This window comes from Aulostomus chinensis, chromosome 5, assembly GCF_037954235.1.
Source record: "Aulostomus chinensis isolate RoL2024-O1b breed Wild chromosome 5, RoL_Achi_v1.0, whole genome shotgun sequence".
Classification (NCBI taxonomy): Eukaryota; Metazoa; Chordata; class Actinopteri; order Syngnathiformes; family Aulostomidae; genus Aulostomus; species Aulostomus chinensis.
In genome coordinates this window covers 21,158,617-21,171,618 of record NC_141324.1, presented here as the reverse complement: position 1 = coordinate 21,171,618, position 13,002 = coordinate 21,158,617, and the positions used below count along the sequence as shown (strand labels likewise).

The 13,002-nt window shown below is 41.2% G+C and overlaps 1 protein-coding gene across 7 annotated transcripts in view; it reads left to right on the top strand.

Moving 5' to 3' along the window:
• The first annotated feature begins 570 nt into the window (after window positions 1-570).
• The window catches only part of LOC147261700 (sickle tail protein homolog), a 59,831-nt gene continuing 47,399 nt past the window's right edge, over window positions 571-13,002 (top strand). For 3 of the 7 annotated variants that reach the window (XM_086203850.1, XM_086203849.1, XM_086203851.1), the window contains exon 1: window positions 571-1,468. In XM_086203850.1, coding sequence (XP_086059976.1) covers window positions 1,180-1,468 — 289 coding nt within the window. In that variant the 5' untranslated portion in view covers window positions 571-1,179. The remainder of the gene's footprint in view (window positions 1,469-13,002) is intronic. The other 4 variants (XM_086203852.1, XM_086203846.1, XM_086203847.1 and 1 more) reach the window with 4 other exon arrangements.

Below are 13,002 nucleotides of genomic sequence, written 5' to 3'. Positions count from 1 at the left end.
TCTCACAAGGCCCAACCCATAATCCACATGTAAACCAGTAAAACGATGCAATTATGAATGAATGGAATGTAGAGGTATTCATTGCAACTTTGTAAACGTGGGTTCTGCAACAGCTAGAGGGGATGACACACTGAGATCACCCCATGTAAACTTGGAGAACAGAAGAGTATTTTTGGAAGAGGAAGAAGGGAAAAAACATGAAAGGAAGTAGGAATGGCATGAAAGCATGGAATGTGACAGTGTGTGGTGCAGGTGAGTATTGAGACATCAGGATGGATTTATATTGTGGTGTAAACTGTCACCATGGAGCCAACATGAGAACAGCAAACACAGAGAGAGAGAAGAGAGAGAGAGAGAGAGAGAGAGAGAGAGAGAGAGAGAGAGAGCGCCGAGGGATTAACAGGGGGAAAGATTAAAAGTGGGAAAGAGAGAGCGAGTGAGAATGAGGAGGGGTAACAGGGAGAGAGAGGCTGATAGTGTGTAGGGAGACAGAGAGCTCTCCCAGAGGAGTTTAGGCTCACAGAGGGAGCAGAGACTCCAACAGAAAGAGAGAGAGAGAGAGAGAGAGAGAAAGAGAGAGAGAGAGAGAGAGAGAGAGAAAGAGAGATATGGTGGCAGAAAGAGAGAGACAACAGCCACACATTTACACGTTGATCACTGCCTGAAAACAAAAGACAGTCCTGTGGTACTTGAAGTGATCACAGGGACTAGAACAAAGAAGACCAGCACAAGACTGGAGGACAGCATCCTGCGATACAAGGCAAGAGTACTAGAAGGGTGCAGGAGATTACAGTAAAAAGGCAGGGGACAAGGTGACATCCTGACACAACTAAGACTTCCCTTCTTACCAGAAGAAGGTCCGCACAGAGGGGAGACAGAAGGACAAGACAATTACAGAGACAAACCCCTCATTCTAAAAAAGAAAGAAGACGGATGGATGAGAGCACCTGACAACCCAGTTCATCCTTTACTCCCTTGACTTGTACATGAGAGGAGGAAGGAAGCAACAGAGGAGACGAGGACAGAAAAGAAGAGTGTCAGAGAGCAGGGCAGAAAGAGGGGAAAGAAATATATTGGTCAGAGAGAAAAGACAATCCTACGGTCTATAGGATTTCTGCAGAAGAACATACACTCACCCTGGAGTACCTAACCAGTGCTCTACTCAGCCCAGTGGGAAAGATGTCCAAGTCCTCTGCACGTCTGGGTCGACCCGGATCAGCAGGATCCAAGAGCTCCAGTTTGAGAAAGGAGCTGCAAGGTAACCGTTCATGCATGCTACGCATTGGAGAGAGGCTGATGAGAGCAGGCAGTGAGGGCAACCTGGTCCAAAGACCCTTAATAGCCCAGACACCCAGCCAGGCGTCCTCTGCTGGATTAGGGCAAGGAACAAACGGGAAATCACAGCCTGCAGCAGTGGAGGGCAAAGCCACGACAGAGGACAACTCTGTGAGTGAAGGTAAGCTGGAAGGTAAGGTCCCACAAGAAGTGTAACATGACATAAGGTGGTATAACATCAGATAGCAAGGAGGCTAACGATGAGAACACAGTAGATTGTGCAATGGAACATTTGTGGCTGTGCTTCAGCTTTACCTCCATCAGATGTCTACATTAAACTCATTCTTTTGAAAAGAGGTTGCAACAGTATCTTAGTCACTCCCGTCTCCCTGGAGGAAGACTTGTTTTGTGTCATCTTGGTCAGTGTGGATGACATCATTGCATTGATTACTAGAAAAATTTTGGTTGTGTCTGTATGAGTGAGATTGCAAAGATTGTACAATACCATACAGTGTCAGCGGGTATGGAAATAACTCCTGTAACTCCAATTTACAGGAGAGAATTCCCATCTGGAATTCCCAGATAGTCTCAAGTCACTCTTTTGGATGCCAAGGGAAACAAATACAAAAAGTAGTGTAAAAAGAAAAGACAAGAGAGACTTCTTTTAAATTAGTTGGATCAACTTTGTGGTGCAACAAATCACTTAACAGTTATGTACTTGTGAGACAAATGTGATCTCTGCATACGTGAAATAGGGCTGTTTCCATCAGAATTCCGCACGTATTCTGTACAAGTACTTGTATGTTTGTGAAAAAATATCTTGATAATATATATACATCTATTTCATAACAAATACTCAAAGCAGACTCATGATCTCAGTATGAACGCATCATGCTTACATATTGTATGTATATCCCGTGCGGTCAGAGAGGGATTTTGTGTGTATCCTCACAGCCTAAAGCATATCATCAAGACTGGGTAAGCGGCTATCATGTTCATGTGTGGGCTGGAATCAAGCCCAGTGTCACTGTGTCAGTTAAGCAGGATGCATCTTCTCGCTTCCTCCATTCACAGCTGCTCCATCCCTTATCATGGTCATACCAGCAAATTGGAAAGTCAACTGTTTACAAGTAGCATTGCTGTATAATTTCTCTAAACACATGCAGTTTGCATGGATCAACTGGCAAATGATATCACTTGATTTTAGCTACAGGGTGAGTAGCGTGTGTTTCTATATTAACCAACAGATAATGTTAAATCTAGATACAGCATGTAAGTTATAAAAAAGTCTCACTCATATATTTTTATATATTTTAGGACCAGTTTTTAAAATGTAGTGTAATCTTTTAGCACTTTTACCATAGTATTTTTTCCAAGCTTGACGCATGACAAAACATCATTATTGCCCATGCGAACGTGTTTATGTCTGGAGATGTCAATCAAAGAAGCAAATCAACAGCAGAAAAGCAGGATCAATGGCTCAGCGTTGGTAAGGCCTTTCCTAAATGGAAACAGCTGATGAGAGACAAACTTTTTCAGTTGCACGGGTCATTTTGCCTGTCGCCTACGTTCTCCTTCACGCCTGGAAAGGGAGGGATGAGGAAGCAGGCTGCAGGTTACGATCACTCACAACAAAATGCCACTAAATCCTTGAAGGTTTATTCCATTTTTCCTCAAATACACTCTCTCACATATTAATGCCGATTGAAATCCAACATAAACACTATATTGAAAACATGTATGAGGCATAATATGGAAAACACATAAGTTATCCTAAATTTTTAATGGCACATTACAGCCAAATGCTTCTAGCAATCCAATTAAAGATATAAAGTAATGGGAGTGAACCAAAAACACATATCTGACTAAACGTTCTTTTCTGTCTGCCATGAATCAAAGACGTTTGTGTCTGATTTCAAGGAGACGTGCTGGAACAAAAGTATACAGTAACAGCTTTTTCCTCGTTATTCAGATATAATCCTGCTCTCTTTGACACAGTCAGTTAATGTAACTCCTTCAGACACATGCTTCCATGAGTCAAAGTCCCTAAAGCAGTATATGGGCGAGCGTGCGCGCACAAATAGACTGATCTGAGTACATTCCTGTAACTCGTTCTAATTAGGCAGCATGACTAAGTCATATGTAAATGAATTTCTACATGTGTTGTTGTGAAGAGGAGTGAAATAATATTTGAAAGAATGCATGACACATCCTGAGGGGCCACGCTAATAATAAGTCACTATTTTAGACGGTGACTTGATGCTTTCGGATGTGAACTTTGGTGAATAATTGTCATTACTGTGCCCTCTCAAGGTCAAGTATCCTATTATCTGCCAATTTTTGCTGTATGATGATGAAATGGTTGCCTCGAGTGAGACATTTCCTTCCGACATCACTTTTTTTTTTTAAAGTCATTTGAACTCGATTTATCTATATATGTATGTGTGTGTGTTTTTTGGATGTTGTTCTTTTTTTTTTTTTTTTTAATCACACAAACATTTGGAGAATTTGTAAACTTCCAAAAGGAATAACCAAAAAAACCTGCACCAATCAGAACCGAGAAAAGCGCGACATCGTGAACCTCTGATTAATAAAACTTTTAAATGCAGTTGCTCTTTTAAAATTCTGCGGCTAATATCAGCAGCTGCCTTTGTTTGTCCTCTGTCAGTCATTGTATCAAAGCTGTCCTAAATTTGTTTGATCGGGTTGTCTAGTTTCAGGATGGATGGAGATCTGTCTGACCCACGCAGGAGCAAATAAACATGAGTTTGGAAATCATTCTGGTTTATGTAATATGATCTACAAAATTATTTAACTTCGCTGATTATTCCTACATAACAACATTCCTACATGACAATGGATGAACCTTCACCAGGGAACATAAATCAGGTTCCATGTGAGTTTTTTTCCCCCTTTATTTATTCTTAAAGATCTTTAGCTACCGTTCTCAGTTCCAGACATCAGTTACAACGAAGATTTCCATGCCATTATGAGTCATGACTGCTGAGCTGTGAAATTCATGTTGCTGACATCCAGAGAAGCAACATTTCAACCTTGGGAGGATTTTAAACAGTAGAAGCCACATTGAGCCACTTTGAGCCACTTTGAGCCACTTTCAGTGCTTGAAATGTTAACTTTTTTTATATATGTATTTGGAAAGAAATGTCAAAGTGGACAACAGGATCAATGTGTTTAGTTGGATCATTCCAGTTCTCAGCTCAAAAAACATCTTTCAGTTACCTGTTTGCTTGTGTACAGACAAGCTACTTCACTGCATCCTCCCAACTCAGCATGTTGGTTTGAAAAAGAGAGAGAAGGAGAAAAAACATCTTTTCAAATAACTCCATAACGTATCTGCAGGATTTCACAAGGTTTTAGAGTTACATTTCCAGCAACATAAAAGCTTCAATTCTATGTTGAGGATCAAAAGCGCCTCACACACTGCTGTTCCAGGGTCCCCCCACCCCCCCACCCCCACCCACTCACCCACTGACATTTCAGCTGCAACCAACTGGCATCACAGCACATTTCATTGATGAAGGCTAAAAAGTTCTCTTGTCAAGTCAAAAAGTATCTCTGCTCCAGTCAGCATACACTCCTCTGTTCTGGGAACAAGAGACCTCATTATCTTCATCCAGTGCAGACCACTTGTTTGTCAGTAAGAGGGAGGGAGAGCAGTAAATGGCCCAGATAATGTCACGAAATTCAAAGACGTGCCGGTTGCACTTCTCCGGCCGGAGCACGATCCTGCTTTCGTCTTAGTGGTCAAGGTCAAATGTTAGACAATGCACCAGATAGCCACATGCAACGAAACCAAACAAACTTTGACACTAAATTTAAACCTGCGAGTATTAAACTCTCAAATTCAGAAGTTAACAGGTGTTTGTCCTTACAGAGAAACTTAGTCCCCAATTTACTCAGAGCCACTCCAGGAATTTTGGCTAGTCAACTATTCATGCAAACACAAAGCAGCAACTGAAATATGACTGTTCAGACCTACTTAAGATGTGATTTTTCATTCTAGCCAATTGTTGAAAAGCTATAAATTCTCATTGTCAGGAGTTTTCGGCAGATTCATTGACTCTCTCAGGACTAGACCAAGCCTTTGTGTATAATTAGGGATGCATGAGCCAATACTAATCATCAGATATCAGACACTGGACGATACTGACGGATAAACCTGGTGACAATGAGGCTGATCCAGGCGTCTCAATTCTATGTCTGTAGCTGTGTCCATTTTATAAACATTGATTGATGTAATTTTTTTTTAAATCACTTTTTATGGTTCTTCTGTGTTGTCATTTGATACAATTGTATTATTATTCTGCGCTTAGACAGGAAATAACAGTGCAGTAAAGTTCTATTAAATATGCATTTATTTATTAGATTTTGTTTTACAATATTAGGAAAGCCACATTTAAGCTGACGTGGCCTTACACGTGAAGTGTGATCTCAGTCTCTTATGGTGTTAAGGTCAATGATCTGGGATCATATTGCTATCATCTATTGGTCATATGTGTGTGATGACATGAGGGGATTTATATTTGTAACCTAAATAAACCCAAACTGGATTGCCCACAGTTGCTCGACCACATTGCTAATAACTGATAACAGCTTTTTTTTTTTTCCCACGGTAAATGGAAAACCAGACGTGGTGTTACAGAGTGGGATGTTCTGCAAGTGCATATATGACAGAAATATAGAGACAGCATGACAGTGTGAACAGAACATGACGAATACAAATTCATAGTCACAGTGAGAGCAGCGTTCAGTCCCCCGGTCAGTGGTTGCAGCTTTTTTCTGTCCTGTCATACATTCCTGAGCGGGGAGTGGGGGTCCAGCAGTATTGTCCCGTCTAGTCCCTGTGGATCAGAGCCCAGTGCTGATTAGTTACATTCCCTCTCGTATCATCACATTCCCCCCTTTGACTATAAAGTGAAGCTAATCTTTCTGTGCTTGCCACTTCAAAAGCTGGAGGGAGGAGGAAGGGTGTGAGATGGAGGGAGAAATGGAAAATGGTGTGATGGTCAATGACATGATTATACTGTACAAACACGGCGTGCAGAAACGAGTCGGTGTAGTGGAAATATGAAAACATTGCTTATCATCTTTACGTTCAATAATGCTTTGATGTCACTGCATTTAAATAAAACCCCTCATCAAACACCAAATTATTCCAGATAGAACATTCAAAAATTGTGTGATATTAGACTAATGTGGCCTTGATGATGTCAGAAGCAAGATTTTCTTTTATTTATCGAAAAGGGACCATGTGCTCGCACTGCCCTGTCATCGATCCTATTGATTAGTTTCAACATCTGATATTTGAACACAGATGATATAAAAAAAAAGAATGTTTAATGTTGGGAATCTACAGTGTTGATGAAAGAAGTGGTGCAGACGCTTCAAGCAGGTGTCACCCATGTGTCAAGTTCCAGTAGCTCTTCAGTTTCTCACTTTTTTTCTGACACAATGCACACAAACACAATTGCCTGCTACCCCACATGGTGCTACACAAGCAGAAATAGCAGTCTTATACTGGCTATGGTAAGGATGCACTCCAGCTAGCCAGAGTGGGGCTGGAAGTAGAGCAAGCACCAACCTGCGGATACAAAGACATGTGACCGACACATTTTGCCAGTGCGCATTGGCTAGCAGCTGACTGTCCAACTGACAAATCATAAATGACAAAATAAAACCTAAGTAAATGTCAGCTAGCAGCAGAAAATGTTCCAGTTTGACTATTTTATAAATAATAAATACATGCATATAATAAAAGCTTACACATGCTTACTTTGGTGGAATTATAGTAAATCATCTTTTTTGTCTTCACACAAACAAGACAAGGAACATAAAATGTCCTCTTCAAGACTGAACTTTTGAATGAAATACAGAAAAGCTTCCTTTGAGATTTGATCTATGGTCTGTGATTTCAAGAAGAACTGCAGGCCACAGAAGTGTGTGTGTGTGTGTGTGTGTGTGCAGGGAGAAATGATATCTCCCTTGGCTGTCCTGTCGTGGTCAGGCTATGTCTCTTTGTCAAAAGAGAGAGAGAGAGCGAGAGAGAGAGAGACACACACACACACACACACACACACACAGTCACAGTCACAGCAATGACAGGTTGTAACAGCATTTGCAAAGTGAACACCAGCAGTAGTGCTCAGTCAAATCCTGTCTGACTTTTCTCTAACACATTAACAAACATACACTTTCCTGAAACTTTCTCTTCTTCTGTGTGTAAAAACTCACTAGCATCCCATCCATAAGCCTGGTCTAGTGTTGTAGTTCACAACACAGTTCACACCCTCCAAGAACCAGCGATCTGTGTTCAGTTGACACAGAAAAAGATGGAATACAAGTTCACAAGTTCCAATTATGAACTGAGCTCACACTCCCTTTTAATGAGCTGCTCAGCTCTTATAGAACCTCCTCCTACCGTCCCAATTACTGCCACGGCCCACTACAGCATCCACAAATCACTTTTGAAATCCTCCATCAACCGATGTGAGTTTGTTTTACCACTTAAACAAGGAGACAATACTATTTTCTTAAAAATAGTAACAGAATGGTAGTAATGGAAAAAAACTGCAATAAAAACACAATCTTACACCAGAGGCAAACCAGTGTGCTGTGTTGTAGTGTTGCCAGATTAGACTGGTCTCATCTGGATTGGTCTTCTGTGCATTTTGGTGTTTTTTTAGTCTGAATAGTTCTGCAGCGTCTGGCAATGTATGTTTGCAACGCATACTATCACTGTCACCCTCAGCAGGTGCAGATGGGGGCATTCAGCTGTCCGTTCACTAAAAGTACGAGTGCTTCAGTGATCAACGCTCTTTCAGCATGTTCATTCACAACACTGGCGCGTTGTACTTTTCACAATCATGATGACTTAATTACTCTATGTTGATATGACTTATAACTCTACAAGAATGTTTTTTAAACTGCGCTCTTGCATGAATCTTTTTTTGAATCCCTTCTGATGCGTCAAACTTCTCATGATGATTGATGATAATTTATTGATCGCAATATGTTGTAGTCCTGTGATGGACTGGTGACCTGTCCAGGTTCACCCTGGACAGGTCACCAGTCCATCACAGGGCCAACACATATAAACAGACAACCATTCACACTCACAGTCACACCTACAGTCAATTTAGAGTATCAATCAGCCTCGTCCCCTCTTGATGTCTTTGGACTGTGGGAGGAAGCTGGAGTACCAGAGAGAACCCACACAGGAACAGGGAGAACATGCAGACTCCACACAGAAAGACCCGGTGCTCGAGCCAGAGCTTGAACCCGGAACCTTCTTGCTGTGAGGCGACAGTGCTAACCACTGCACCACCGTGCTGCCAGAAACTTGTCTATCAAATGTAATTCACCTGGTGTAATGATGTGGGTAAATTAAGCAGCTGAGCTCAGTATTAATTCATACTTCCTGGTCATGTCCTAACAATTTAAAAAAATATTTTATGCTGCCTGTTCACAAATTACATTCTAAATCTTGTTCAGTTCAATTTATCATTTTCTCTCCCTTTTTTTTAATACTCCAAATCAAATTATATGGAAGGTATAGGGTATTTAGTTACTTGCATTTGTACTGAAAATAAACCCATATAGTAAAATCAATAGTATTTGCCATGTGGTTGGGTATCCGGCTGACACAAAGACTGGCATTGTGTTGAGTTTTTCCTCAGTTCTTTTCCAGTGTTTATAACTCCTCTTCTCATGCCTCCCCTACTTACAACGGCAGGATGCTTCTTCGCTGAGTTGATGATCAGTTCTGACAGCAGCAGCGCAATTTAATCTCAGACATTTCTCAATCTGCCCGTTTCTTGATCCTATCCACTTCTATTGCCAACCCTTGCAGAAGTTTTTTGGTCCCCCCCCCCCCCTTTCTCTTTTTGTCTTACAGTCCAAATCTGCTACACATCACATCACTGAGCAGTGAAAGCCCCGGGAAAACAGCTGCTGGGTCTGCAAACATCTCCAGAGTATATTTTTGATCAGTCAGGCTACATGTGGAGCTGCACATCTTGGCAAATAAAACTCATGACACAGTTTTGAGTGCTTAATTTTTGATCGGGCCCACAGAGCAGCTTTTTCTGTTTGTTGCTAGTACAAATCACGTGATGTGCTGTGTTAGCAAACGAGGGGGGAAAGTGGTGAAATAAGGTGGCAGATTTAAAGCTACGCTGATGAGAAAATGTGGTTGGAACGGTTCCTGTTCTGGTGCATTTGTAGCCACAGATGAGCTTGTTCATCTTCCCCAGTGTTGTTCATGGAAGGGAGACCGACAGAGTACCTTTAGGTTCGAATGTGGAACCTGTCCTGACTGGTTCCTGTAACCATACGGTGTCACCACAGTCTTGCGCGATAACCTGAGAACCTGGTGAATATAAATCCAATACTCATTCCCCGTTATTATGGTCGATAACAGACTGAGGTGGACTGTGCATACATAAATACACACACGTCTTGAACATTGTAATACAACAACATCTGTCACTTGCTCGCCAACTGTTTTCTAGCAACTGTCACAACTCACTGCACCAGACGTATTGCGAACACAAACACCCGTTTTGGAATAATCACAAAGGCCACCAAATTATTCTTTTTTATATCCTTAACAATATTGTAGTTTTACTCCCTAACTCAAACAATGTTGCAGTTTTTATAACTGAAATACTACAGCAGCCTGGTCTTGAAATACTGGGTACGGCTGGATCTACTTTATCAACAGATATCAGCGACTGTATAGTCCTCAGTCACTTGATGTGCTAAAGATGTACTTTCCATTTATGCTGTGTGGCAGCAGGTAAACCAGTCTTGAAGGCTGAGTGTGCATGAGCCTCAGTCTGGTGAACCTCTGTGGATCACTGTATATGAGAAATGAGAAAATGACCCCAATTCACCTTTGATTTATTAGCTCTGTAAACATTTCCCTAGATTTCCTGTTTTGCCCATTTAGTAAAACAGGGTATGCTTTAGGGCGTGGCTACTGTGGGATTGACAGGTTCCTACCACAGTGGTGCTGAGATGGTCACTGAAGCGAATACCTGGTACCTTGGTATCAAATCTGTTCACTGAATTTGAAACAAAGAAAGGAATAATTCTGTCCATGTTAGAGCTCTAGCAGTCTATGAAGACCTCAACGTAGCGCCAGGCTGAACCCAGCGTGTCTCCTTCCCCTGAGCCACGCAGCTCCATGGTTGTCTCAATGGTAAAAGAACATCAGGTTGTATAGGGTGATATCTTCCTTCTGTATTATAAATACACACATATACGAGTACCATACATTTGTGTTGCAAAAAAAAAAAACCTCTCAAGATACACTTTTTTCAATTTTAAAAAGATGGCTTAATAGATTTTGTCTAATTAACTAACTGGCTAATTGATGGACTGCCTGGCTGAATGTTCTCATTGTAAGCCAAATATCCATGCAGTGCTGCCCAGCGCAGTGAAAATCTAAGATTTCCCTCCAGGCCTCCACTGAACTAGATCAATCAGATCTGCTTTGTCAACGAGTGAGGGAGAGAGGAGGAGAAGACGGGTGAGGAGAGGAGAGGGAGGAAGAAGAGAGGAGGGGAGGGGCGAAGGTGGCGCACACAAAAAGAAGACTGTAAAGAAATTCATTATGTTAGTGTCACCTGTTTTTCTCTCTCCCCATTTCTCCATTAGTATTTTCTATTTTGTCATTTTTTTTTATCTGTAAACCAACAGGGCATATAGAGTTACTTAGATTAACATATATATGACATACTAGGAAAAATACACCACTGAATATCGATACAGTTCAGACAGTAATACTCTTGTTTATTTTCCCTGCAATTCCAAGCAATATTGAGGCCGTCACGGCATTAAGGAAAGTATAGGATGTGAAATCTGAGCTTTTGAAGTTTCAGAGGTTCTGAAGGAATTGTATTATTTGACAGACAGGGCTCTTTTAGTACACCTTCTGTAGACCCCCCGACACACTGGACACAGCGGGAAGGAACGGTTGCGTTCAGTAGCACATGTCTACTGTCTTGGTTACATCAGCCAGTCAAGGCCCCTGGTGGAAAAGTATCAAAGGGAGCAATTCACAGGCATGACTTATGTGTGTGTGCATATCTATACGAGGGAATGAGCACGTGAGTAACTGAATGAAAGAGATGCAGTACTTATTTCTGTCAGTTTCTTCATATTTGATGTAAAACTGTCAACATTTTAAGCTGCAAGTGTCAAGATACAGACAAGATCTCACGTTTTGACCTTTGAGGTAAAGTAGTGAACGTGAGCGCACGATCGTGAGAAGTCTGCACAGAGTGAGATGATGTCGGGGGAATCAAACACCGCTGGAGGGGGTGCATCTCGCTGTAAAGGTCACTTCTGCCCACTAGCGAGGCTTTATAAGGAAACTATCTTTCAGTGAGATAGAACTTCTGCAGGAGAAACTAAACTAAGCAATGAAGTCAACAACAAGGTTCTAATATAGAGGACATAGATGGCAGTCTGCTGTGTAGTAACAGTTTTCATGCCATCTACATCTTTAATGCATCAGTTGTTTGTTCTCTCCACAAAACAAACAACTCTCCTAAAACTGATATACAATATTAACCACTCATTTCTTTGTGAAGAGGAAGAGTTGATCTTAATAACTTCAACTTTTGCGGTGTAATAATAATATATATGTAGAGTACAATTCAGCTCAAATCCAGCATCACAGTAAAAACTTTAAACACACTGCATCAGCAGTAGTGGTTCATAGCCCCTGGATCTCAAATGAATGAATGAATGAATGAATGAATGAATGAATGAAGAACCTAGAGTGTATATCTCGGCCAAAGCAAGAGGAATTGCCAATATTTCTTTTAAAAAATGCAGTTTTCCACCATCTTAAATCTATCCTCACAAAAAACTGAACAGGTTCTTTCTTTGCCCCGTTACACCCCTCCACTAAGTCTGGGGAGAATTGGCCCTGTGGGTTTGTGTAATCCTATTCACTGATTGTAGTAAAGCTCTGATCAAAATCTGCAACTATGTCTTCCTTGCATGTGTGTGCATGTATAAAATTAATGGATAAAAATCTGATTTATGATCAGAAATGAAGCCATTTAGTCAAATTTAAGAACTGAGCAAAGCATTGGCAACATAGAGTATGACTGCTTCATGCACATCAAAGTTTTACCTTCAGGCTCTTGCTGCCGAAAATAAAACACAGTAATGAAGGTAAATGAGAAGTCAGATTGCATTTATTTAGATCCCTTTTTTTTTCTCATGAAAGCCAGCCTACATGCCTGAGTAGAAAACTATTGATGGAACATACTGTCTCACATCTTAATTTAATCTCTGGAATCATAATTCCAAGGCTAGGAAATTGTATTTTTTGTTGTTGTTGTTGTTGTTACATTGTTCTGCCTGTAACAGTGATGTAATTTGTCCTGGCGTTCATTTTACTGAGTATGTGAGGGGTGACTCAATAAGCAAATGTTGGCTGCTGGCAGAATACATGAACAGGGGCATAACTGCAGACCCAGACAGACAATCAAGGCAGAGGATACAATAGCTGCTGCCATGATGACTCGCCAGAGTGCTAAAACCAGCCTTCCTAGATCATATTTCATCACCACATCCCTCCCTGAAGTGACATCAGCCACATCAACACCCTGCAGTTTTTACGAGGATGATTTTTCTTCATGGCCCCCCCGGGATCGACTGAGAGAAAAAAAAAACACAAAAAAAACA